The sequence below is a fragment of the Morus notabilis genome, unplaced genomic scaffold (genome assembly GCF_000414095.1).
Source record: "Morus notabilis unplaced genomic scaffold, ASM41409v2 Scaffold2640, whole genome shotgun sequence".
Classification (NCBI taxonomy): domain Eukaryota; kingdom Viridiplantae; phylum Streptophyta; class Magnoliopsida; order Rosales; family Moraceae; genus Morus; species Morus notabilis.
Genome location: NW_010367460.1, coordinates 30,417 through 57,178, shown reverse-complemented (window position 1 = coordinate 57,178; position 26,762 = coordinate 30,417). Strand labels below are relative to the sequence as shown.

General features: G+C 37.8%; 3 protein-coding genes and 1 pseudogene across 3 annotated transcripts; 2 read left to right on the top strand and 2 right to left on the bottom strand.

Moving 5' to 3' along the window:
* The first annotated feature begins 2,697 nt into the window (after positions 1-2,697).
* Positions 2,698-7,992, top strand: LOC112094369. Its single transcript, XM_024175029.1, has 4 exons — positions 2,698-2,793; positions 2,960-3,025; positions 5,680-6,277; positions 7,519-7,992. Exons 1-4 carry the CDS (start codon positions 2,698-2,700, stop codon positions 7,590-7,592), a joined length of 834 nt encoding a protein of 277 aa, XP_024030797.1. The 3' UTR covers positions 7,593-7,992.
* Positions 7,993-13,332: 5,340 nt separating this feature from the next.
* Positions 13,333-13,431, top strand: LOC112094370 (annotated as a pseudogene).
* A 7,548-nt stretch (positions 13,432-20,979) lies between these two features.
* On the bottom strand, positions 20,980-22,605 carry LOC21385834 (uncharacterized acetyltransferase At3g50280). Its single transcript, XM_010112509.2, has one exon. The coding sequence runs from the start codon at positions 22,474-22,476 to the stop codon at positions 21,094-21,096; it is 1,383 nt and encodes a 460-aa protein (XP_010110811.2). The 5' UTR covers positions 22,477-22,605; the 3' UTR covers positions 20,980-21,093.
* Positions 22,606-24,622: 2,017 nt separating this feature from the next.
* Positions 24,623-26,411, bottom strand: LOC21385833 (uncharacterized acetyltransferase At3g50280). Its single transcript, XM_010112508.2, has one exon. The coding sequence runs from the start codon at positions 26,236-26,238 to the stop codon at positions 24,874-24,876; it is 1,365 nt and encodes a 454-aa protein (XP_010110810.1). The 5' UTR covers positions 26,239-26,411; the 3' UTR covers positions 24,623-24,873.
* Between the last annotated feature and the right edge of the window lie 351 nt (positions 26,412-26,762).

Genomic DNA, 26,762 nt, shown 5'->3' with positions numbered 1-26,762 from the left:
AGGCTCCACCTCAAATTATATTCCCTCATCAGATGTCTGCTCAACTCCACCATCTAACTGTAGCTTCAGATCTCTATAGAATTGAGTCTCATTAAAAGTTACATCCATGCTGATGATAATCTTGGACTCATCTGTTCTAGCATTCCAGAGTCTGTAGCCATTTACACCATCTTGGTACCCGCAGAAAGATGCACTTCTTTGCCCTTGGTTCCAACTTGCCTTGTTTGATGTGTGTATATGCCACACACCCAAACACTTTCAAGTTTTCATAGTTGCCAGGTTTTCCATACCACATTTCTAATGGTGTTTTAAACTGTATTGCTGATGATGAATATCTATTAATCAAATAACAGGCAGTTTTAATTGCCTCTGCCTAAAAAGTCTTAGGTAGTCCAAATACAGAAAACATACATCTGACCCTTTCTAAAATAGTCTTATTGAACCTCTATGCAAGACCATTTTGTTGTGGAGTACCCTCAACTGTAAGTTGCTTAGCAATCCCCTTTGAACTGCAATATTCTTTGAACAATCGAGAATAGTACTCTAATCCGTTGTCAGTCATAAGCCTTTTAATCCTCTTACCAGTTTGATTCTCAATCAAAACAATCTATTGCTTAAAAGTTTCCAACACTAAATCTTTATTTTTCAAAATGAATACCCACACTCTACGAGAGTAATCATCAATCACAGACATAAAATACCTTCCTCCACCTATAGACACAATTCTTGAAAGCCCATATATATCTGAATGCAGATAGTCCAATGTGCCCTTTGTTCGGTGTTCTCCAGACCTAAACTTGGTTCTACAAGATTTTCCAAACACACAGTGCTCGCAGAAGTCCAATTTCTTCAACTTCTCCTTTTCCAGCACTCCTTGGTTTCCCAATTCTTGAAGCCCTCTCTCACTGACATGTCCCAATATGAAATGCCAGAGTGAGGTGTAGTCTTGAATCACCTTTGACGCCAATGCAACACTTCCAATCACAGTCTTGCCATGGAGCAGATACAAGCCATTTACCCTGGTTCCTTTCATAAACATCATGGAACCCTTTACCACCTTCAATCTCTCATTTTCTGCCTTGAATGTGAATCCCTCTGAGTAAAGCTTTCCTAGAGAAATCAAGTTTCTCTTTAACTCTGGAACATGCCTCACATTTTGGAGCCTCCTTTCACATTCATCTGCCATTAAGATTGAAACAGTGTCAGTTCCTAAGTCCTTGCATGCCTTGTTATTTCCTAAAAGGACCTGCCCAAAATCTTTTCTTGTAATTGGAAATCCATGATTGTGTCATGTGACATGAACACCTTGATTCCAGGACCCATTCATTCCCTGCATCTGTATCTGCCACTGTGAGGATTTTTACGCTTTCATAACCTTTAGATACAACGTCTGCATCTCCATCTAATTGAGTCTTTTCATTGGGCTTCTTCTTATTTCTCTCAGGGCAATTCCGTTTAAAATGCCCCTCCTTGTGGCATATAAAACACTTTAGTTTTCCTTTTGACTTAGATCTTGATGACTAATTCTTGTTGTTCTTGAATTCCCTCTTCTCTGATCTTCCTCTTGTGAATAATCCCTCGTTTGATGAATCCCCAAATCCGTCCCCCTTTGTCTCAGATTTCTTCTTGAGCTCCTTGGACATTAGGGCAATTTGAACTTCCTCCAATGTCAAGCTATCTTGCCCATAAACCAATGTATTTTAGAGGTTTTCATAGGCACTGGGTAGGGATTTCAACAGTAACAATGCTTGATCCTCATCATCGAATTTAATGTCGATATTTTCAAGATCCAAAATTACCTTATTAAATCGTTCAGATGCTCCTCAATGTTCTTCCCGATGGCATTTTGAACGTATACAACCTTTGTTTCAAGAACAACCGGTTAGCCAGCGATTTTGTCATGTAGAGACTTTCGAGCTTTGCCCAGATTGCCGCCGCAGATTTTTCTTTCGAAATCTCCCTCAGAACTTTTCGAGACACAAGATCAACGCGCTATGAGCTTTATCCAGAATTAGCTTCTTCTCTGGCTCCAATAAGGACAACGGCAGATTCTTTTCTCCTCTCAGCGCGTCTTCACGTCCTTGTTGAACTAGGAGTACTTGCATCTTCAACCTTTATAAACCAAAATCGTTCTTTCCTGTGAATTTCTCATTATCAAACTTTGCCGTCGTCATTCTTGATTCTCAGTGCAAGGCTCTGATACCAGTTTGTTACAGTTGTAACCAAAAATCGCAGACTCAGCAAACCAAACTCATAAGAGCTCACACAAGAATGAAGAAGAAAACTGAAAACTTTGGCCCTGTTTGTTTCTGTTTTCATTTCCATTTTTCACAATTTTCGAGATTAAAAACTGAAAACGCAGATGAAAAACGTGTTTGGAGCAAAAATTTTTAAAAAACAAAAACAAAAAAGTTTGTCGTTTTCTGAAAATTTGAAAATGCAAAAAACTCGTTTTCATTTTCTCCTTCGTTTTCCTTTTCTCTTTTCAGCCCACCAGAGACCCGTTTTCATTTTTTTCTGCCATTCTTCAGCCCATATTCCTTTGATTTGAGCTGCACCATTTGATTCCCAGCCGAGCTCCTCCGTTCTTCTCGCCCGATTCGAAAAAAACCACATCTTTGGCCAGCAAAAACGCCTACTCAGACTCACTTTCTCTCTCTTTTCTCAGCTTCAGAAAATGGAGGCCAACACAGAGCAATGGGCTTGGATTTCCTCAAAAAGAAACCGTATTCGCCTCCTTCATGGGCGACCCATCTCAGCCCAATTCCCTCTCACGTCTTCTCTCTCGGTCATGTAAGCCGATTCTTCTCCTTTCCCTTTTTGGTTCTTCGGGTCATCCTCTGATTTTCTTGGCGAACTTTTAAAATGGGTTTTTTGGATTCTTGTTTTCTGAGGCTTTTTTGGAGTGTTGCTATGGTTTGTACTTAATTTTTATACTTGCTGGTGATTTTATTATCAGTTTCCAACTCTAATTCTCAAGTGGAATCTCCCTAATTTGCCCAACAACACTGAAGCCTGGTTGAAGGTATCTGCTTTTGTCTCTTGTGTTATTTCTAGTTTTTCTTAATTGAATTTTATGGTAATATTATCTTGAATTTTACTTTCTGTGAAGTTATATTATTGCCCCCTTGTGGATATTGTGAAGTTATAGTAGCAATTTACAATACACGCAGACAGAGACACACACACATATATTTTGTTTACTTTTGTATATACAGTTTCAATTGTTTTAGTCATATGTTTCAGTAATGTGTGTTTTTTTTTTCTCAAATGAGGTCAAGTTTTGTTGATGAAAGAAAAGTTGTAAATACTATTACATGTTTTCAAAAATTAAACAACCAAACGCAGTTTCAGTTTTTTTTAAAACTGAAATCAATCTCTGAATAAAACTACTAAACGCATTTTCAGAAATAATTCCAAAATGAAAATGAAAACGTTTTCATTTTCATACAAGAAACAAAATCATTTTGGAACCAATTCTAAACACACCCTTTATTTCTGACTTGCTTGAAGAATTACAGACTTGCTTCTTTCTAATTCTCTCACTAGAAATCTCATCGCCTTTTTCTTTCTCTCACTAAGTTTTTTGTCTTCCTGTTACAAAAAATGACTTTACACCACTTACTTAGCTTTATACACCTAAGTCATCACTGACTAACCACTTATAACAATTATTACACTTTGCCCCATTCATTTCACCGATTCGAATTTAGAATTTGAATTTTACTATAGTAAAAAGCTCTCAGAAACAGTTACATCTAACTTTTTTACTACAGTAAAAAGCTCTCACATAAAGTTACATCTCAACTCCAATTAAAAACTCGAATCAGCGAACTAAACGGGCCCTTAGACTATTACAATTAATGTTGTACACTCAATTGTCCACGTTGTAAGGATAAAAATAAATAAATGAAAGATGGATCAATTTGGTATAAAGTGGGAGACCTCTCGTGTGCAGCAACTTTGTTGGTATGATTAAGCACGGCCTGGTTCAACTGCAATGTTGCCCACCCGAGATCTTATTCCAGCAATTCACCATACTAAGCACCAGCCTGGCGGCCTGCAACTTGTTAGTTCATCAAGTGCCGGAGATGGTGCGCCCGTGCTATGGACCGAACCTCTGGACAATGCGGATAAGGATTGGAAATTAGAAGTTTGTTGTTGTCACACTCTGCTGTAGCCTTTGCTTTGAGATTTGCTATTGACAATTGAGTTTGCTGAGAAGTGAAAGATTCTCACTATGATATGATGACCATGAGGAAACCAGCTCTTGAAAACGGTTGGGCAGATGATTGAAATACCATCTCTGTGTACTTGAACGATCTACGACTACATATTTTATAAATTCTAAAAAGAGTTTCCATCAGCTGGCAGTGGTTCATGGAACAACCTAAGAGATGCCATTCACCAATTATGTTATATGGACTAAACGCAAACTCATGGTTGAAAAAAGATTGACGAAGTTATGACACATCAATTGGTTAGAGTATGTAAGACATTGATGTAGAAAGAATAATAAAATTAGTGTTTTAGTCTAATAATTTTATAAAAGGTCTTAGAGTTTGTTCTTTTAGAGTTTAACTTGAGTATAATTTTTGAGTTGAATTTGAGTTATAATTTGAGTTGAACTTGTAACTTGAGTTTGTGTTTAGTTGTGTACATTTGAGTTATTGTTTGAGATAAGAATCTTTTTGAGTTTGTGTTTGAGTGAGTCAAAACTTAAATTTGTATTTAGAGTATTTTAATAAAAACTAAATGCTGATGTAAATTTAATAGGGTATATGAGTCGAGTTTTATTCGTCTTTTCGTTGTCAACGCATAGAAAAAAATCATCTCAATCAGAATTAAAACGAAAAAGTTATAACATTTTTAAGAATAGAAAAAATACTGTTTATTAATTTGAGTTTGAGTTTCTGAACTCGAGTTGAAGGAGAAATTTGAACTCGAGTTTTAGTCATAAACTCGAGTTTGAACTCGAGTTTAAACTCGAGGTTAAAATTAAAAGAACATGAACTCAAATAAAATTATAACTCAAGTTACTTTTTTTTAAGTTTTTTACTCAAAAAAACAAGCCCTTAATGTTTAGTTTAATTGTCGTTTCTTTTACTATTATCTTTTACTATTATGTCATTTAACGTAACTGGTGTTTTGTTATCATTTATGTATATGAATTATAAATAGTATTGTAATTTGAATATTTGAGCATTGAATATTAAATGTATGTTTTCTCTTCAAATTAAGAATTTTCTTTTTGTGAGGGTTTCTTTTGGTAAATTGAAATTGCATGTCCGTCTTCTGCCCGAATTAAGCCCCAAAATCTCATTTCTTCTGTTATGCTGCGTTAATTAGTCAACGTTCACAAATTCTAAATTATAATTTAAAATTATTTTTAATTTACGAATTTTTTTATGAAAAAAATTTAAACACAAATCTTCGTACCAAAACCGTATTAGTATAGCCCTCGGTCTTTCTCAGGGAGGTACGATAGCCATGGATGATGATTGGAGCCACCGGAGTCGCAGTGTTCGAAATGGCCACCAACGACCGTGTTGTCCACCACCTATCCATTCTCCACCACCACCTTCACCCTTTTCTTCACCACACCACCACAACGAGATCCGCAACCAACAAAACCACCACCATCATTCTCATTACCAGCCAAACCACCACCACCGTTAGCACAACCCCCCACCTAGACACAGATCCGAAGCCACAGTCCACCCCACAGTTCCAGAAGCAACATTCACACCATCGCTACCACCGTTGGAGCAAACAGCGGCCTTACCTTGTCGCGATTTTGATGAGATTCGCGGTTATTTCCGCCACAATCTCCATATTTGTTACTCTGCCGGAACCACAGCTCCACTTGAGCGCAACAGTCCAGCCGAACAAGACGCTTCAAACGCTGCTCATAACGGACTCGACGGTGGCGCCTATGGAGGAGAAGTTTGCGGCGGCGATTGTACTCTCCATTTTACCGTTGCCGCCTCAAACGAAGTGGTGGATCCCGGATTCTCAAGCCCAGTTAAGATCGGCAGCGGCGTCGCTCGCCGAGGCGGAGCCCAAATCAACGGCAATCGCGAAGAAATCATCCAACACAGTTCGAATCCTCCTTTCCCACGACCTACAGTGCGTGACGGTGGCGGCCCAGAGCGTGTGGTCATCGGCAACATGATGGTGAAGGTCTGCGACAAAACGGCGTCGTCGCTACCTCTAGAGCTAATTCAACCTGCTATCAAGCCCAATTTTCCTCAGAAGCCCAGGCCCACACTTAAAGGTAAACCTGCAACTCTCATGAATATGATAAAGTTTGTGTCCGATTGGTTTAATTATGAGGAAAGTAAAAATGATTTTGATGACACACTTGGTAATGAAGTTACTAATTACGAGAGTGGTGATCAAGATGACATTGTGGAAGATTTGGATGTGGCCAAACTTCAAAATTTGGGTGAGCAAATTGGTCTTGAAGTTGAAACCCAAGGTGAACCAAAAATTCCAGTTGAGGTAGAAGTTGAAATTACTAATTGTGGGAACCTTGATGAAGAGCTTGTGGATCATTTTAGAGGACGTTTGGTTGGAGGATTTAAATCATAATATGAATTATGATTTATAGTTTGTTACAGTGTTTTCTCTCACAAAAAATACACGTAAATCGAAAATAGTTCTAATTACATGATTCTAATCTATGAACCAAACGGCTCTTTAATGTGGATAAAATTAAAGGAGAAGGTGAAAAAATTGATTTCATAGCGTTGTTGAAATTCTAAATGGGCCAATTAAGGATTTTACCGATTCGAGTTTATAATTCGAGTTTTGTTATAATAAAAAGCTCTCAGAAACAGTCATATCTAACTTTTTTATTACAGTAAAAAATTCTCACATAAAGTCGAATTAACTTTTAATCTCAACTCGAATTAAAAACTCGAATCGACAAACTAAACGAGCCTTAAAGGAGTGAGGTAATGTCAATGGTGTGTATTTTTAGTATTTTTCGCATTTTGTTGGAGCATCGTTTTGATTCCGTTATGGCTTTGGGATGTGTTACGGAGAATTCAATCAAGGTCTATCATTCTCATAAGCCGAAGAGGGGTTGTTTCCACTAGTGGTTCTACTTGCTACATTATGTTCATCTTCCGCGTCCTTCTACCAAACTCGAGATCGAGTTCTTTTCAAAGAAGGTGAACTGATGTAAGAAGAATAATAAAATTAGTGTATTAGTCTAATAATTTTATAAAAAATCTTAATATCTAGTTTAATTGTCATTTCTTTTATTATTATGTCATTTAGCATAGTTGGTATTCTATTATCGTTTTTTTACGTGAACTAAAAATAGCCACATTACTAATTGTAATAGAAGATTTTTGAATATTTGAGCATTGAATACTAAATTTGTGCTCTCTCTTCAAATTGAGGATTTTCTCTTTGTGAGATTTTTTAGGTAGATTAAGATTGCATGTTTCGTCTTTTGTCCGAATTAGGCCGATAAAATCCCGTTTTTTTTCCATTCCGCTGTATCAGATATTGAGACATCTAAGAGCTGCATAAATGAATTCTGCCTAGGGCTGCTATTGAAGGCCACATTAACCGAATAGGAAGCAAGTTTCTTGCTGCCGACAGTTTTAAGGTGGCCCGCAAGTGGTTAGAAGTGAACCGGGAGATGGAGAGGGAATACTTGAGCCTGTCCAACAATCCAGCCATGAAATCCCGCTGTTCTGGAGATTTGGTGAAGAGAAGGGCACTCCAAAGATAGGCGCCATAGAGCATTTCTCCCGTGGTGCTTATTGGAGTCCTCTGGAACGCACTGCGGTCTAATTAAACAATCTGAAATGGGGTGAAGAAGATTGGGCGTACCCTGCCATGTCGAGGTTTTTACTCTATTGTCATCTTTGTTCCCTTTTTTTATTATTATTATTTATTTATGTGCTTTAACTTGCTTTCCGCCGAAGGGAAATTTTATAAATTTAGTGTTGTTTGCATTGCATTATGGTTAATTTCGACAGATAATGCACATTTTCCAGAACTCATCTATTAACATAGTAAATGCGAGAGTTATCTATTTTTCATGTCTGCATACGTACACGCTACTTCCCCTCTATTATAAATGGCATTTTTTTTTTTTTTTTTTGTAAATTAATTATCTGTTCATTATAGGAATATCGAATTAAGAGTGCTAGGGTTATTAAAAAATTGTACACCACTCAACTAGTTATATATGCCGTAACTAGTAAGTATGCAATTAAGATTTTTTACTTTCACATGCATTTAATATATATATATATATATATATATATATCTCCCACAACTCATCTAGTTATAACCGTGGAAGGCAAAAACTTTTGTCTACATATTCTACAATTAAGGTCAAATTTTGTTTGCCGTTTGCTTCTCTCTCTCTACCTTAACTACCTATCTAGGTAGTAATATCCTATTAAGATTGAACAAGTGAAAGTCCAACAAACCTGTAGAATTTTGGGAGAAAATATTTATTCTTATTAATCTTTCTGTAACCGGAAAAATAAAATAGTTATATAGAAGAGATTGAGAATCTAATCTTCTTTTAAATAAACTCTAAATCCTATCTTTAACAATCCTTATCCTATACTACAAAATTTAAACTCTAGAATTTAAATCTTATTGATAATGCATAAACTATCACTAAACCTATCTAATCCTATATTTCTGACACTTCTCCTCAAGTTAGAGCATAGATATTTATCATACCCAACTTGCTTGTCAAAAAATCAAAATGAGACCGTAGAAGCCCCTTAGTCAAGATATCAGCTATCTGCTATGTAGTTGGAACAAACAGCAAGCAGATGATTCCCGCTTCAAGTTTCTTTTTAATGAAATGCCTGTCAGTCTCAATGTGCTTTGTTCGTTCATGTTGTACGGGGTTATGAGCAATTGCTAATGGCAGCTTTGTTGTCGCAATAAAGTTTCATTGGACTCTCAATCGGCCTCCGTAATTCATCAAGAATCCGCTTCAACCACAGAATTTCACATATTCCATGAGCCATTGATCTGAACTCAGCCTCAACACTACTCCTTCCCACAACACTTTGCTGCTTGCTTCGCCACGTAACTAAGTTACCCCGGACAAATGTACAGTACCCAGATGTAGATCTTCTAGCTGTAATAGATCCAGCCCAATCAACATTGGTGTAGACTTCAATACCTCGCTGGTCATTTTTCTTGAAGAACAATCCTTTCCCAGGGGTACTCTTCAGATATCTCAAGATTCGGTGGACCGCCTCAAGATGCTCTTCTTATGGAGAGTGCATAAATTGACTCACGACGCTGACATCAAATGCAATGTTTGGGCGAGTATGTGACAGATATATTAGTTTCCCGACCAGCTTTTGGAATCTTACTGTGTCCACCGGTGTTCCTTTTTCTCTTTCTCCAAGCTTTAGGTTCAGCTCTATTGGTGTTTCAGCTGGTCTGCAACCACTCATCCCAGTCTCTTTTAGGAGATCAAGAACATACTTTCGTTGAAAGACGGCTATGCCCTTCTTGGATCTTGCGATTTCCATGCCAAGGAAGTATCTCAATTGTCCCAAGTCTTTAATCTCAAACTCAGAAGTTGATTACGCCCAAACGTGTACAAAATAAGCGGTCAATTGTAGCACATTTAGGACGGTCGATCCCACGAGGAAGTGACAAAATAAACAAGAAACGATTAGCAAATAAAAAGTGTCAGGAGATAAATAATATAATTAAAATAAAAGAGAATGGAATTTTTGTTGAGAAGTTTAAGTGTAAGAAAAATATAGGAGAAAATTATATAATTAAAACCGGTAAGGCGTCGAGATTCCCCTATATGCTTGGTTCACCCGAATGGATTTTGATCCTTGAGATTACTCAATTGAAAGTTTCACATCCCAAACTAACAATCGAAAAATATATATTTAAAGAACATGTGAATTAAAATTTATTCGAGTGAGTAAAATTCTTACGTTTAGTATTAGGAAAAATTATCTTATGAGAAATCTAAAAGCGACAATATAACGTTGACAATATTGCAGTAAAAGACTACTCACAAAACAATACCTACCAATATATAATATCATGCAACAATTACATAAAAAGAGCTTGACTAGATTTATATAAAAGTTGACAATAAAATATATCAATATGAGAAATTAGAAGAAGATAGAAGAAAATTAATCACTCAAATATATAAACTTTCGAGAACAAATAGAGAATCAAAATCCACTCAAGATCACTTCAAATATAGGTGTCTCTCTAACCTCACCAAAGAGAAAAAGATGTCTAAACTTAGGCTAAAAATCAACAACACTAATCACCTTGACAATGGCCCTATTTATAGAGTTTTTGGGCCATGTAAAAACGTTGTAATCAGCAAATAAAATGTAAAGGGACGTTTTATCCATAAATTGGATTTACAAGGCTTTAATCTGAGATTGAATGTTGAAACCATCCAACGGAACCAAAACGGATCGCTGGCTAAAGAATCCCAACGGGTGGGACATGTGTCGCGCTGTGATTCGCGGAAATGAAGAAATGGGCGACAGCTGCATGCGTTTGGACGCGTGGCGCGTTGTAAGTGGGAGCTTCTGCACTACCGGGGCCCACGCGGAGATTGGATAGAAAAACGCCTGACGCGCGAGTGGAAGGAACTCGCCCGGGGGAGAGGAGTTGCGTGCCAAGCGCGCGTGTGTGAGGGAGCATCTGGGCCCCACGGGACGCGTGGCGAGAGGCGGTTGGAGAGCTGTTGGATGGCGGGACCCACGCGAAAGTGGATGGTAAAGTGGTTGACGTGCGTGTGGAGTGAACTCGCTCGAGGGAACGATCCGTGCGCCCCAAGCGCGCGTACGCGTGGGGACAGCTGGGTCCCACGCGGCTGAAGTACATCAAAAAAATGACATGTGGCGTCTTAAGGTACTGGCACGGCTCGGCGGACAGCTGCTGATGAGCTTCGTTTCCATTTTCTTTAGTTTTGGCCCAAATGTCTTATTTCCCTATAAACCTACAAAACAAATTAAATTAAATTAAAATCAAATATTTTCACAAAATATTAATTCTACGAAAATATTTAATTAAAACTTAATTTATTTAGCAATTATGAACAATTTAGGTGCATTTTCATGCACTTATCACAACCCCCAACCAGCTTATTGCTAGTCCCTAGCAATTCAAGCGAAAGAAAAATTATGTCAAACTGAAAATTCAAATTAAAACTAGCAAAATCACCTAAGCAATCAAACAAAACATTAGTAAGTCATCAGAAAATGCTATCAAAACTACTTCATTCATAACTCCAGAGTCGTGTGTGTGTGCACCAAACCATATCTCTCTTACCACAGTCCATAACACAAATAGCATCGAAACATTCACCAAGAAAAAGCCTCAACTCCATTTACCTCACGGGTGTCAGAAATGTTTTAATGCAAAGGGTTTTCACTCATGGAGTTGGAAGTCAATCAATCAATGCTCAAGTGAGAGAAGGCAATTTAAGGACAAGCCAATAAACGAACATTGATCAAATGATAGGCAAATCAAAAATTTGGAACAACCCATCACTCAAACAATAAACAAGCTTTCGGGATTTCATTCTGGTCAAAAGGAAAATCTCATAAATAAAGAGCCGAAAAATACAAACAAATATACACAAACTTTTTTCTCCTTTTCTTTTTTTCTTTTTTTGTTTTTTTTCTTTTGAGGCAAGAGACAACATATATTTGACGAAGCTGATGTAGTAAGGCATTCTTTTGACTGACTGTTATGCAGCACAAGACATGAGTGCAACCAAACTACATAAACATTGATGATAAAATGATGCTCTTGTTCTCTTTTTTTTTTTCTTTTTTTTCGTGGTTGTTTTTTTTTTCTTTTTTTTTTGAAGAAAATTAAAAGAAAAATGATAAATATTTATAATACATGGCTCAATTCTAAAATTATTCCTAACCAAAAATCACCCCTTAAGTAAATGTCACAAGTCAAGTAATGGTGCTCCATTAATGAATCAACCAACTCAAAAGATCAATAAAAGTTCAAAAAGTTATTTTCTCAACTCACAACTCACCAAAAATGAAAAACTTAAACTCAAGAATTTTTCTCAACTAGATGTGTTAACAACCATCTTACCACAAGGGTTTGGCATGTGCTAAAAAATAACTCTGAAAATCATTTCTTGGTAATTAAGATAGCAAAAACTGACTCAAACCGAACATTTCGAAATCATACCCAGATAATCTCGCAAAAATTTTGACCCAAAATAATAACAAGACAAAAATTAATCTCACGCATGAATATGCTCACCACCCCCAACCCAAAATCAGACAGTGTCCTCAATGTTTAAAAATATATGCAATATGAAGAAGACAGGAAAAGAAAACACCTGGATGATGAACATTGGAACAAAGCCAAGCCTCTTGAATTGATTCGTCAAAATACACAAACAAATATGAAATCACACAAAAACAAACTGTAAATAAAAGCACGCAAAACACACCAATCGAAATAAAGAAACAAAAATATGATACAAAAGTGTGGAAACAAACTCCTCAAGGTTGGCCCTTTGGGTTTGACTGAGTTTGTGAAGGGAACTTGCCGCGTTCTTGAACAGTCAAAGCTCCAGTCAACTTCGTGATTTGACTCTTCATTTCTTTACTTTCTTCCACCATTTGCGTGAATAGTGACTCAAACTTCTAATTCGTCTTACTATGCGCTTCCATGAAAGATTGCAAAGTGTTCTCAAGAGAACTCCTTGGCTGTTGCGAATTGTATTGAGGTGCAGAATACGCCTTTGGTGGTTGCGGCTGTTGCTCAGTTCTCCATTGTCCTCCTGATAGTTGCGCTTGGTTGGAATCTTTCCAACTGAAATTTGGATGGTTCCTCTAGCCAGGATTATATGTGTTAGAGAAAGGTTTGTTGTATGTCCCTAAGGTATTGCATTGCTCCTCGTAAACCCCTCTCATTTCATTGTAAGCAGGGCAATCCTTAACTAGATGCTCCACCCCTCCACAAACGAAGCAAGGCTCTTATATCTCTCTGCCCTAGCAACTATGTGAATTTCTCTACCTTCTTTGGTTTTGAGGGTCTCAATTTGTCGTGTCAAAGACTCAATTTAGGCTTTGAGATTGTCCTCTTCCCTTAGTTGATAGATTCCAGCTGGTCGGGATTGATTGGTGCTGTCAGTAGCATTTGGACCAGTCCATGTGTGGGCTTTTTCGGCTAACTCATTAAGATACTCAAAAGCCTCTTCGGGGTCCTTTTGGAGAAACTCACCTTTGCACATCATCTCCACAAATTGGCGCTCTCGGATCGTGAGTCCTTCGTAAAAATAACTGACGAGGCGCCAACTCTCATAACCATGGTGAGGACACTGATTTAACAGATCCTTAAACCGTTCTCAAACTTGATACAGAGTTTCATTGTCCTTCTGGGTAAAGGTCGAGATCTGTCGCTTCAAACCATTGGTTGCAGAGAATACAACTAACTTTTAGCCTTGTCCTTCAAAAAGAAGGGGGAGAATTTCAATCGCACAGAGTCCGCGGCTTCAGCTCGGTTGTGAAAGGTGGCCACCACTTCTTCAAACTCCCTAATATGTACGTATGGATTCTCGCTCTCTAACCCATGAAAGGTCGGCAAGAGTTGGATCATGCCCGGCTTGAAATCCAAATTCGGCATATTAGGGGGAAACATTATGCATGACGGTGTGGCCATACGCGTAGGGTGGGGATAATCGTTCAACATCTTCTGTTGGACCTCCTCGTTTTGAGCCATTGCGAATGGATTTTCAATTGCTAATGAGGCTGGGGTCGAAGGAGGACTAGACGTGTGGGAAGAAACTTCACTAGGGTTTTCCGGTTTTCTTGCGAATATCCCTGATTCGTCTCTATAACGATTCATTCACTCTACAACGTTTCACTTTTTTTTATTTTTTTAATTTTTTTAATTTTTTGATTTTTTTCTTAAACAAAGAAAACAATAATGTAGAACCATGAATCGCAACCCCTAAGAGTGCTCCCAGGAAATATTGGTGGGGCGAAGCCTCCTTAAAAACCAACATCCTAGACAGAGCAACGTTCTTAGGAAAGACTGGTGGCGTAGAACGCTAATAGGAACCAGCCTCCTAGACAGAACTCTCTTAGTTTGTACTTTTCAAAGTTTCCACAAAATTGCTTGAAAAATTATTAAGTTTTATTAAGTTTTATGACGTGTTTTATGAAATGTTAAATGTTAGATATTAGTACCCTAAGTTAATACTATTCTAAAACCTAAGGTTACACAAATTATGACAAATTAAGAGTTCTAATTTAATATCTAAATTGGTCACCTAAAAGTCACAACTTAAAAATTAAAACTACTTATAACAGAAAATTAAAAGCAAAAATAAAACAATAAAAAAATAAACGCCAAACTTTTTTTTTTTGAAAGTGAAGAAAAAAAAAACGAAAACTAACAGATTAATACACTAAAACAAATGTACAAATTTTAACTAAAAACAACGGTACAAAACAAAAAAAAAAAATTAGAATCTGGAAACAACAATAATTGTAAAAGTAGATAACACAGCAACGTTTCACTTTTTTTTTTTTTTTTGAAACGTGCTAAAAAAAAATGGACAAAATTGGAGTCACAAAAACGTTAATAATAGTAAATGAAAAGTCAAACTAACAGAAAAGTTTTTTTTTTTTTTTTTACAAAAGTAGATAACAGCAACACGTTTTACAACCTAATATGACAAAGCAAAGATCTTTTTTTTTTTACTTAATAATTACTAACACACTAAAACACAAAACGCACACACTAAAAGACCACTAACAAAAACGACCACTAAATCACACTAAAAGACAAAACAAAAGATAATGAAACAGAATATACAAATCACAAAAACGTGACAAACAAAAAGACAAATAAATAAAGATTAAGTACTTGGCTAATTATCTACTAAACAATCTTGTTGACGCACCTCCTCAATAACGACGCCAAAATTTGATTACGTCCAAATGTGTACAAAACAAGCGATCAATTGTAGCACAATTAGGACGGTCGATCCCACGAGAAAGTGACAAAATAAACAAGAAACGATTAGCAAATAAAAAGTGTTAGGAGATAAATAATAAAATTAAAATAAAAGAGAATGGAGTTTTTATTGAAAAGTTTAAGTGTAAGAAAAATATAGGAGAAAATTATATAATTAAAACTGGTAAGGCGTTGAGATTCCCCTATATGCTTGGTTCACCTAAATGGATTTTAATCCTTGAGATTACTCAATTGAAAGTTTCACATCTCAAACTAACAATCGGAAAATATATATTTGAATAACATGTGAATTAAAATGTATTCGAGTGAGTAAAATTCTTACGTTTAGTATTAAGAAAAATTATCTTATGAGAAATCTAAAAGCGACAATATACCGTTGGCAATATTGCAGTAAAAGACTACTCACAAAATAATATCTACCAATATATAATATCATACAACAATTACATAAAAAGAGCTTGACTAGATTTATATAAAAGTTGACAATAAAATATATCAATATGAGAAATTAGAAGAAGATAGAAGAAAATTAATCACTCAAATATATAAACTTTGGAGAACAAATAGAGAATCAAAATCCACTCAAGATCACTTCACATATAGGTGTCTCTCTAACCTCACCAAAGAGAAAAAGATGTCTAAACTTAGGCTAAAAATCAACAACACTAATCACCTTGACAATGGCCCTATTTATAGAGTTTTTGGGCCATGTAAAAACGTTGTAATCAGCAAATAAAATGTAAAGGGACGTTTTATCCATAAAGTGGATTTATAAGGCTTTAATCTGAGATTGAATGCTGAAACCATCCAACGGAACCAAAACGGATCACTGGCTGAAGAATCCCAACGGGTGGGACACGTGTCGCGCTGTGATTCACGGAAATGAAGAAATGGGCGACAGCTGCATACGTTTGGATGCGTGGCGCGCTGTAAGTGGGAGCTTCTGCACGGCTGGGGCCCACGCGGAGATTGGATAGAAAAACGCCTGAAGCGCGAGTGGAAGGAACTCGCCCAGGGGAGAGGAGTTGCGCGCCAAGCGCGCGTGTGTGAGGGAGCATCTGGGCCCCACGGGACGTGTGGCGAGAGGCGGTTGGAGAGCTGCTGGATGGCGGGACCCACGCGGAAGTGGATGGCAAAGTGGTTGACGTGCGCGTGGAGTGAACTTGCCCGAGGGAGCGATCCGTGCGCGCCAAGCGCGCGTACGCATGGGGACAGCTGGGTCCCACGCGGCTGAAGTGCAGCAGAAAAACGACACGTGGCGGCTTAAGGGACTGGTGCGGCTCGGCGGACAGCTGCTGATGGGCTTCATTTCCATTTTCTTTAGTTTTGGCCCAAATGTTTTATTTCCTTACAAAATAAATTAAATTAAATGAAAATCAAATACTTCCACAAAATATTAATTCCACAAAAATATTTAATTAAAACTTAATTTATTTAGCAATTATGAACAATTTAGGTGCATTTTCATGCACTTATCAGAAGTTAAGCACTGTTTCAACCTCTCCATCTCTGCCAAGTCATCTCTAGTGAGGATGATATCATCCACATAGACAATCAGAACTGTAACTTTCCCTCCAGTTGAGAACTTCATAAATAGAGTGTGGTCTGTCTGCGCCTGAGTGTATCCATGTCTTTTCACACACCGAGTAAACTTTTCAAACCAAGCCCTTGATGATTGCTTAAGTCCATAGAGTGATTTTTTCAACCTGCACACTTTAGAACAAAATTTTTTATCAAAACCGGGAGGGGAGTCCATATAAACTTCTTCTTCCGGATCCCCGTTCAGAAATGCATTCTTCACATCTAGTTGTTGTAGTGGCCAGTCTAAATTCACTGCAATAGACAAAAGTACTCGAACTGTATTAAGTTTTGCAACATGTGCAAATGTCTCTGAGTTGTCTATCCCATATGTTTGTGTGAAACCTTTAGCTACCAACCGGGGCTTGTACCTTTTTAGTGTGCCATCTGCATTGTATTTGATTGTAAAGACCCATTTGCAGCCAACAGTTGCCTTTCCCACTAGTAGGTCCACAACTTCCCAAGTTTCATTTTTTTCTAGAGCCCTCATCTCTTCTAGAATAGCCTCCTTCCATTCAGGAACGTTTAGAGCCTCCTGCACTGTTCTGGGAATTTCTACACTAGGCAACTTGTGAGGTAAAAGCACGAAGAGAAGGTGATAATTTTTCATAGGACACAAAGTTGGACAGGGGGTGTTGTGTACAAGATCCAACCCCCTTACGATGAGCAATAGGAACATCCAAGTTATTAATAGACTTAGCTTGGACACTAGACTCCAAAGATTTTGATTGAGACAGAGATGTACCTAAAGGGGACTCTGGATCCGTTCCCAAGTTGGATTCATGGCATCTTTCCTTGAATCGGTTTTCTTCTCGAGTAGACACGGAGCTCTTGAATTTTTTCAGTTGATTTTTCACACATCTCTATTCCTAACCGGTCATCTAATGCCATTGAAGGAGGTCCTCCATCATTCCCAATTTCTAAAATATCATTTTCTAGACATGGATTTGGACTTGATTCTAAAGACATAGGGTTCATATTTAGATGGTTTGAGGCTTCCTTACTTACTGGTTCAAAGGGGTCATTCTCGACAGGATCATGGTTCCTGTTATATTCGGCAATAGTAGGATCAGCAGGAGGATATTCGGCAGCAGCAGGATCAAGCAGAGTAGGAGGGTCAAGCAAGTCAAGTTCAGTTTCTAACCTCGCATTTGCATCTTCACTATCACTCTCCCCCTGAAGATTATTCTTACAAAAATATTTTTGTGTTTCAAAGAATGTCACATCCATAGTTACAAAAACCTTTTTTAAAATTGGGTCAAAATATTTGTACCCTTTTTGTGTTGGTAAGTAACTAATAAAGACACTTTTTTGCCCTAGGATTCAATTTCCCCCGATTATGATTGTGCACATGAATGAATGCAAAACAACCAAATACCTTAAGTGGAATATCAGTGACAAGCTGTGATGTGGGAACTTTTTGCTTAAAATAGTTCAATGGTGTTTGAAATTTCAAAACTCTTGTGGGCATTCTATTAATTAGGAACATGGCAGTAAGGATTGCTTCACCCCACAAGTATTTTGGAACATTATTTGTAAAAAGTAGTGACCTAGCAACCTCAAGAAAATGTTTATTTTTTCTTTCCGCCACCCCATTTTGTTGAGGGGTGACATTGCAAGAACTTTGGTGTATAATCCCTTTTTCTAAGAAAAATTTGCCCAAGATTTTATTAAAATATTCTTTCCCATTATCACTTCGGAAAACCTAAATTTTAGTTTCAAATTGTGTTTGAACCATGTTGTATAAGTTTTTGAAAACTTCTTCTGCTTCAGAGTTTTCTTTTAATAGAAACACCCAAGTTATCCGTGTGTGATCATCTATGAAGGTGATAAACCATCTTTTTTGAGAGAAAGTGCTAACCCTAGAAGGTCCCCAAACATCGCTATGGATAACTGTGAATGGTTTTGAGCCCTGTTAGGGGACGTTGGGTTTGGGAAGATGTATTCCAGGAGGCCCAAGAAGGGTCCAAATACTTAGGCTAGTTTGGTGTGTGTTAGTTGTTAGAAATTGTTCATTGCAGGTCAGTATCCATCAAGCCCTTATAGGGTTGTGGAGGAAAGGAAGCCCGGTGATGTTTTGACAATTCACAAATCTCACACTGAGATGAAGATGGACTTTTATTGATGAACAATCTAGGAAACAAAAATTTAAGATATTAGAAATTTGGACGTCTTAACCTAAAATGCCATAACATGACTTCTTTATTGCTAGAAACAGAAATAGACTTAAAACAAGTATTTTGAGCTTGTCTTCCCGAGCTTGATCCATCTTCAAAGAAATAGAGTCCTCCACTTTGTCTAGCATTGCCAATCGTCTTCCCCGAGTTTAAATCTTGAAACTTACAAGAAGATGTGAAAAAGTGAATTTGACAGTTTAAGTCTCGAGTTAGTTTACTGACAGACAAGAGATTACATGACAAATTGGGAACATGAAGAACATTTTGAAGAGTGATGAATGGAGAGATAGCAATGGAACCTTTCCCAGCTATGGCTGAAAGGGATCCATCTGCTATTTTAAATTTTTGATTTCCTGCACATGGACTAAATGAATAGAACAATTTTGATGATCCTGCCATGTGATCAGTTGCACCGGAATCTATGATCCACGAGCAATTTATATCGGAATCGACACTAACAAGGGCAGTGAGGTAGTTACCTTTCTGGGCTAAAGAGCATGATGGATTTGAGGAATTTACAGAGAATTGTGAGGATTGGATGATTTTCAACAAGTGGTCTATCTGTTCCTTTGTGAAGGAGAGCTTTCTGTTGAGACTTGCTGCCCTTGGTCATCATTTGAAACTTGGAATGCTCGGCCACCCCCTTCATTCTTTTTCTTACAGTTCGGCGGCTTCCCATGTAATTTCCAGCATGTTTCCCGTGTATGCCAAGGTTTCTTACAGTGATCACACCATGGCCTATCATTCTTCTTTGTGTTTCTCCTGTCTCCGTCCCCCCCCCTCCCCCCCCCCCCCCCCCCCCGAGAAACCAAGGCAGTTTCGGCCTCTGTTACTCCTCTTACTTCTTTCTTCATCATCACACTCCTTCGCTTTTCTTCCCTTCTCACTTCAGAGAACACCTCTCGGATGGATGGAAGTGGTTTCCTTCCTAAAATCCGACCTCTCACCTCATCTGATTCCCCGTTGAGTCTAGCCAAAAACACAAACACTCTGCCATTCTCCATCCTCTTCATATAGCGCATGCTATCATTGGTGCAGTCCCATTCTTCGTAGCATAAGTCCAATTCCTGCCAAAGGTTCACCATCTCGTTGTAATAAACCATGACCTCTCTATCCCCTTGTCTTGCCTGCCATAGTCTTGATTTTATCTCAAATATTTGAGATGAATTTTCAAAGTCGGAATAGGTCTCTCGTATGGCATCCCAAATTGCTTTGGCGGTTGGAAGGAATAAGAATGGCTTTCCAATCGAGTAATCCATGGAATTGATAAGCCATGTGGTAACCATGGAGTTTTTGGATCTCCATGTCTTCAACTTTGGGTCGTTCTCCCCTGGTTTCTTTGCCTCGCCTGTCAGGAACCCTAACTTTCCTTTTCCATCGATTACAAGCGTCACGGTTTGAGCCCAAGACAAGTAATTCTTCCCATTTAATTTGTGTGCCGTCAATTGCAACGTATTAGATGGAAGATTCATGAGGGAAACGCCATCATCACTGCTTTGGACTGTGGCTAAATTGTCTTGCGAACTCTATGCGTCATCTCTCATGGAAGAGGAACTTCTGTTGGCGCCGGCCATGGCAGTTTTTGCCATTGGAAGATTAGGTTAAGAGCCTAAGCTCTGATACCATGTAGGATTTTGGGGGAAAATATTTATTCTTATTAATCTTCCCATAACCGGAAAAATAAAATAGTATATAGAAGAGATTGAGAATCTAATCTTCTTCTAGATAAACTCTAAATTCTATCTTTAACAATCTTATCCTATACTACAAAATTTAAACTCTAGAATTTAAATCTTATTGATAACGTATAAACTATCACTAAACCTATCTAATCTATTTCCGACAAAACCTTTTCTTATAATCAGTAAAAGTAACTGTTTACTTGTAATCTCTGTTAAGTTCCTCTACTTGCTCTAATTAGATAAACTTTTAAGGCATTTGAGTGACTAATACAGACCATCTCTTTATTACCCATCTTATAAATAAGATCAGTTAGTTTGAAGAATGACCCCATATACCTCTCATATTTTAATGATTCTGGACCTTGAACGTGGAAGAAAATATATTAATAGTAAAGGAGAACTTGATGTGAAATTATCTGAACGGACTGGATGTATTGGTAGCTTTTAGTACAAAGCCGATTTGAGTTTTGTGCATTGAGTTCATGAAGGATCTCCTCTCCTCAATAAAAAAATAAAAATAGAAATAAAAATAAAAACAAAAAGGAAAGGTCACTCATTTTATTGCTCATGTTCCTTATATGGTTAGGCTTGGCATAACATTTCACTGAATACATTATATTTGTCTTTCCAAAACAAGCTCTGAACTAAAGGTGTGATAAACCAGCAGCTTCCATGAACTCCTCATCAGACTCAAGTGCACGCATTGTCTCTGGCGAAAGACTCATCTCCAAATCTATGCTCCCTCCTCCTTCATGTCCCGGATAGCAATACACACAACCATCAAACTTGTTCGCATATCCGCTCCGAAGAGCCAACGCTTTTCCCATCCCAAATTCGTTCCCATACTTGTTGAACCTCGGGGAACTCCCCATTATCACACTATGAGGATCAAAGAGCGTCCTGAGTTGGTATACACATGGAGACTTAAGCCATGCGTCAAGCAGCCCACGAATCGACTTGTCGTTGTGGTTGACCACAGCCTCGTGCAACTTCCAAGCAGCCCAGCCAAGATCATGTTGAAGTAATTCACCAGCCGTGGTGAATCCCCTTATTATGTAAACCGCATTCCCAAAGTAATTCTCCGATATGGGTGGGTCCAATCTTGCCCTATTGTTGGCTGAAATCCTACAACTTGTTACCTGATCAGGTGGTAGATTACGCACCCTTGTTATGGATCTCCACACCAGCGCAGACAAGGACTGTAAGGAAGAGATTTTGCTGGTGTTATACTCCAAATTAGCGCTTGCTTTGAGTTTGGCAAGTGATTCGGCTGAAAAGTGGAAGACTCTCTCCCTGAGTTTTGGAGCTTCAAAACTGCCAATGAACTCATTAGGATGCCTGTAAGGAAGGCTTAGAATTGGTCCGTGACCTTCAGGAAACCAGCGCTTGAAGATTGGTGGACGTGAGATTTGTAGGTCATTGTTGTCTTTTGCCCTAAAGATTTCAGACCACATGTTCCAGAAGTTCCAGAACGATGTTCCGTCGGCTATGATGTGGTTCATGGAACATCCTATGAAGACCCCATCCACCAGCTCAGTCACCTGAATCGTAACCAAGCTTGTGGTGTGGCCATCGTGGTTGACAGCCTTGTCATGATCGAAGAATGACTGAACAATTGGAGGGACATCAATGGGTGACAGGATATCGGATACGGTCATGCCTAGTGTTGCATAGATGAACTTTGCTCCGGGGCTGTCATTACAGTCAACGTGGACAGAATACGAATTTGGATTTTCGGTTTTGACGGTTTTGAGACGGCCTGCAAGTGGGTAGAAGTGGACCAAGGCCACAGAGAGGGATTGCTTGAGCCTGTCAAGCAGAGATTCCATGAAGTTTTCATCTTTGTTGGTGTGTGGAGGTTTGGCAAAGAGAAGGCCCTTTTGGATGTAGTGAACGGAAAGCATTGCAAGGTCCCATGGTGTCAAGTACAAGTGATTCTTTGAATCTTCTGGGGTGTAATGAGGTTTGATGAAACACTCTGAGATATGGTTAACAGTGGGAGTTGTGTCCATGGTCAAGGTTTGCATAATTACTCTACTGTTTCTAACCAGATCTTTTTAGTTTCCCTTGTTGGCTGGTCTTGGTTTTTATAATAGGTGCATAGGTCTTGGTCTGCTTTTCGGACAGACTTCTTGTTAAATGTCTTTTTCAGGATTTTATAATGCAAGTGGGGATTAGACTTGGTCATATTTTGTTCTCTCTTTTTCTTTGAATTTTAAATTTTAATGTGTCCTGCCTTGGCGAGGAAGAAGAGTTCATTATGGCAAATATTAGAGTTGACAATCTTTCTTGTCTGCATACGTACACTGTCACGCAATTGTCCCTCTATTCTAAATGGCTTTTTGTTTTATACATAAATTATCTGTGCATTATAGAAATATCGAATTAAGAGTGCTCGGGTTCATTCCAAACGGTATTAAAAAAAAAAATGGTACAGAGCTCATCTAGTTATATATGTAGTAACGATTAATTAGATTTCTTAAACTTAATATGCAATTTAGATTTCACCTGTTCCTTCAGAATAGGAAGAAAAAAAATAATACCACATAGTCCACAACTTATCTAGTCATAACTAGAGTTGTGGAAAGCAACAACTTTTGTCTTCATATATTCTACAATTATGGTCAAATTTGGTTTGCTGTTTGCTTCTCTCTCTCCCTCTTTTTTTTTTCTTTAATATTACTTATGCAGTCAAAGTTTTTATGCTGATAGTTTTTTGAATTGGATTTTGTGAAAGAGAATTTTGTAACGTAATTACCTCTCAACTACCTCTCTAGGTGGTGATATCCTATTAATATTAAACATGTCCAATAAACCTTTTCTTAGAATCAGCAAAAGTAGCTGTCTACTTGTAATCTCTGTTAAGTTTCTCTACTTGCTCTAGTACATTACACATTCATAAGGCATTCGAATGACTAATAAAACTTATTACTTAACAAATCTTTTTTTTTAACACGTGATTCACGACTAACCTATGCTTGACACAGATTGATTAAAAAAAGTAGTAAAAAAAGAATCTATGCTTGTCATCTCAACACATCACCAATCTGACACAAGTACTCAGCAGACAACTTATCTAGTTAAAGATGATCATGTTTGACAACCCATGTTATGCATATCTCATATTCTAATGATTCTGTACCTTGTAATTGTGACGTGAGAGAAAATGTATTTTCTTTTTAGTTTTTATTTTTTATTGTTTTGCTTGACCGTGGAAGAAAATATATTAATACTAAAGGAGAACTTGATGTGAAATTATCTGAACAGACTAAAATGTAAGGGCATGCTCTTTTATCTAAAAAACTCAAAAAAAAAAAAATTTGAGTTCTAACTTTATTTAAGTTCATGTTCTTTTAAGTTCTAATTTTATTTAGCTTTACTTAATTTTATTTAAGTTACAACTTTAACTCAAGTTATAACTCAAATTCAATTCAAAAATTACACTAAGTATCTACTTAAATAACATAGGGCTTGTTCTTTTGAGTGAAAAACTCAAAAAAATGTAACTCGAGTTACAATTTTATTCGAATTTATGTTCTTTTAAGTTTAATTTTGAGTGAAAAACTCAAAAAAATGTAACTCGAGTTACAACTTTATTTGAATTTATGTTCTTTTAAGTTTAAACTCGAGTTTAAACTCGAGTTTAGGACTAAAATTCGAGTTCAAGTTTCCCCTTCAAATCGAGTTCAGAAACTCGAACTCAAATTAATGAACATTATTTTTTCTATTCTTAAAAATGCTAGAATTTTTTTGTTTTAATTCTAATTGAGATGATTTTTTTTCTATGTGTTGACAACGAAAAGACGAATAAAACCCGACCCATATACCCTATTAAAATTTTTCATCTGCATTGAGTTTTTATTAAAATACTATCTAAATACAAATTCAAGTTTTGACTCACTCAAACATAAACTCAAAAAGATTCTTATCTCAAACCATAACTCAAATGTATACAGTCAAACACAAACTTAAGGGTCCGTTCGGTTCGCTAATTCGAGTTTTTAATTTGAGTACTGTAGTAAAAAAATTAGATGTGACTATTTTTGAGAGCTTTTTACTGTAGTGAAACTCGAATTCTAAATTCGAATTAGGGAAAAGAACGGAGCTTAAGTTACAAATTTAACTCAAGTTATAACTCAAATTCAATTCAAGAATTATACTCAAGTTAAACTCTAAAAGAACAAGCCCATATTGTTCCATTGATTAACATATTTGCATACATGAATTCAACTAATTCTATTATCCAAATATCTTTCAATATGGCAATATCCGTCGTCTCTGTTTCTACTACAGCAGAATAATTAACGACAAAAAACAAAAAGAAAAGGTCACTCATTTTATTCCTCACGTTCCTTACAGTGTTAGGCTTGGCACATCATTTCATTGAATAGATTAATATTCAACTTTCCAAAACAAGTTCCCAGCTAAAGGGGTGATAAACCAGCGGCTTCCATGAACTCCTTATCAGATTCAAGTGCGCGCATTGTCTCTGGCGGAAGACACGTCTCCAAATCAATGCTCCCTCCTCCTTCATGTCCCGGATAGCACGACACTTTGCCGTCGAACTTGTGCGCATATCCACTCCGAAGCGCCAACGCTCTCCCCATCCCGAATTCGTTTCCATACTTGTCGAACCTCGGGGAACTCCCCATCATCACACTGTAAGGATCAAACAGCTTACCGATTTGGTACACAGTTGGAGACCTAAGCCACGCATCAAGCAGCCCGCGAATTGACTTGTCATTGTGGTTGACCACGGCCTCGTGCAACTTCCAAGCAGCCCAGCCAAGATCATTTTGAAGCAATTCACCAGCCGTGGTGAATCCCCTTATTGGGTAAATCACATTCCCAAAGTAATTCTCCGATATGGGTGGGTCCAATCTTGCTCTGTTGTTGGCTGCAAGCCTACAACTTGTTACCTGATCAGGTGGTAGATTACGGACCCTTATTATGGACCTCCACACAAGCGCAGACAAGGACTGGAAGGAAGAGATTTTGCGGGTGTTATACTCCAAATTAGCCCTCGCTTTGAGTTTGGCAATTGATTCCACTGAGAAGTGGAAGACTCTCTCTCTCAGTTTCGGTGCTTCAAATCTGCCAATGAACTCATCAGGATGCTTGTAAGGAAGGCTTAGAATTGGTCCGTGACCTTCAGGAAACCAGCGCTTGAAGATTGGTGGGCGCGAGATTTGTTTGTTTTTGTTATCCTTCGCTCTAAAGATTTCAGACCACATGTTCCAGAAGTTCCAGAACGATGCTCCGTCGGCTATGACATGGTTCATGGAACATCCTATGAAGACCCCATCCACCAGCTCAGTCACCTGAATCGTAACCAAGCTTGTGGTGTGACCATCGTGGTTGACAGCCCTGTCATGATCGAAGAATAACTGAACAATTGGAGGGACATCAACGGGCGACAGGATATCAGATACCGTCATGTCTAGAGTTGCATAGATGAATTTTGCTCCGGGGCCGTCATTGCAGTCAACGTGGACAGAATACGAGTGTGGGTTTTCGGTTTTGACGGTTTTGAGACGGCCTGCAAGTGGGTAGAAGTGGACCAAGGCAACAGAGAGGGATTGCTTGAGCCTGTCAAGAAGAGATCCCATGAAATTTTCATCTTTGTTGGTGTGAGGTTTGGCAAAGAGAAGGCCCTTTTGGATGTAGTGAACGGAAAGCATTGCAAGGTCCCATGGTGTCAAGTACAAGGGATTCTCTGAATCTTCTGGGGTGTAATGAGGTTTGATGAAACACTCTGAGATATGGTTAACATTGGGAGTTGTGTCCATCGTCAAGGTTTGCAACAAACCCTGCTGGTTTTGTCCTTGTACAATGTTTCAAACCAGATCTTTTTTAGTTTCCCCTGTTTGCTGGTCTTGGTTTTTATAATAGTCGCATAGGTCTAGGTCACTTTATAATGCAAGTGGACATTGGACTTAGTCGGATTTTGTTTTGTTTTTTGTTTTTTTTTCTGAATTTTGATTTTTAAAGCATTTCGTGCCTTTGGAGTTTGATAAGCACCAATGATTCTTTTACTTTTCGGTAGGTGGGATTTTGACTCAACTACTCTTCTAAATAGCACCTCACGGAAGCCTGAAGTCTTTTTTCTTTATTCTAAATAAAGGGATTTAATTCCCTTGACAAAACTTTTGCGTTATAGTTTTATGGACTATAAAATATTCACAATGTTAGTTGGAGAGAAAAGTGAAAGACGGTGGGTGCCAAAAAAAAAAATAAATAAATAAATAAAGTGAAATATGGAATGCAGCGATGAGAACCTTAAAAAAAAACAAACAAACAAACAAAAAAAAAA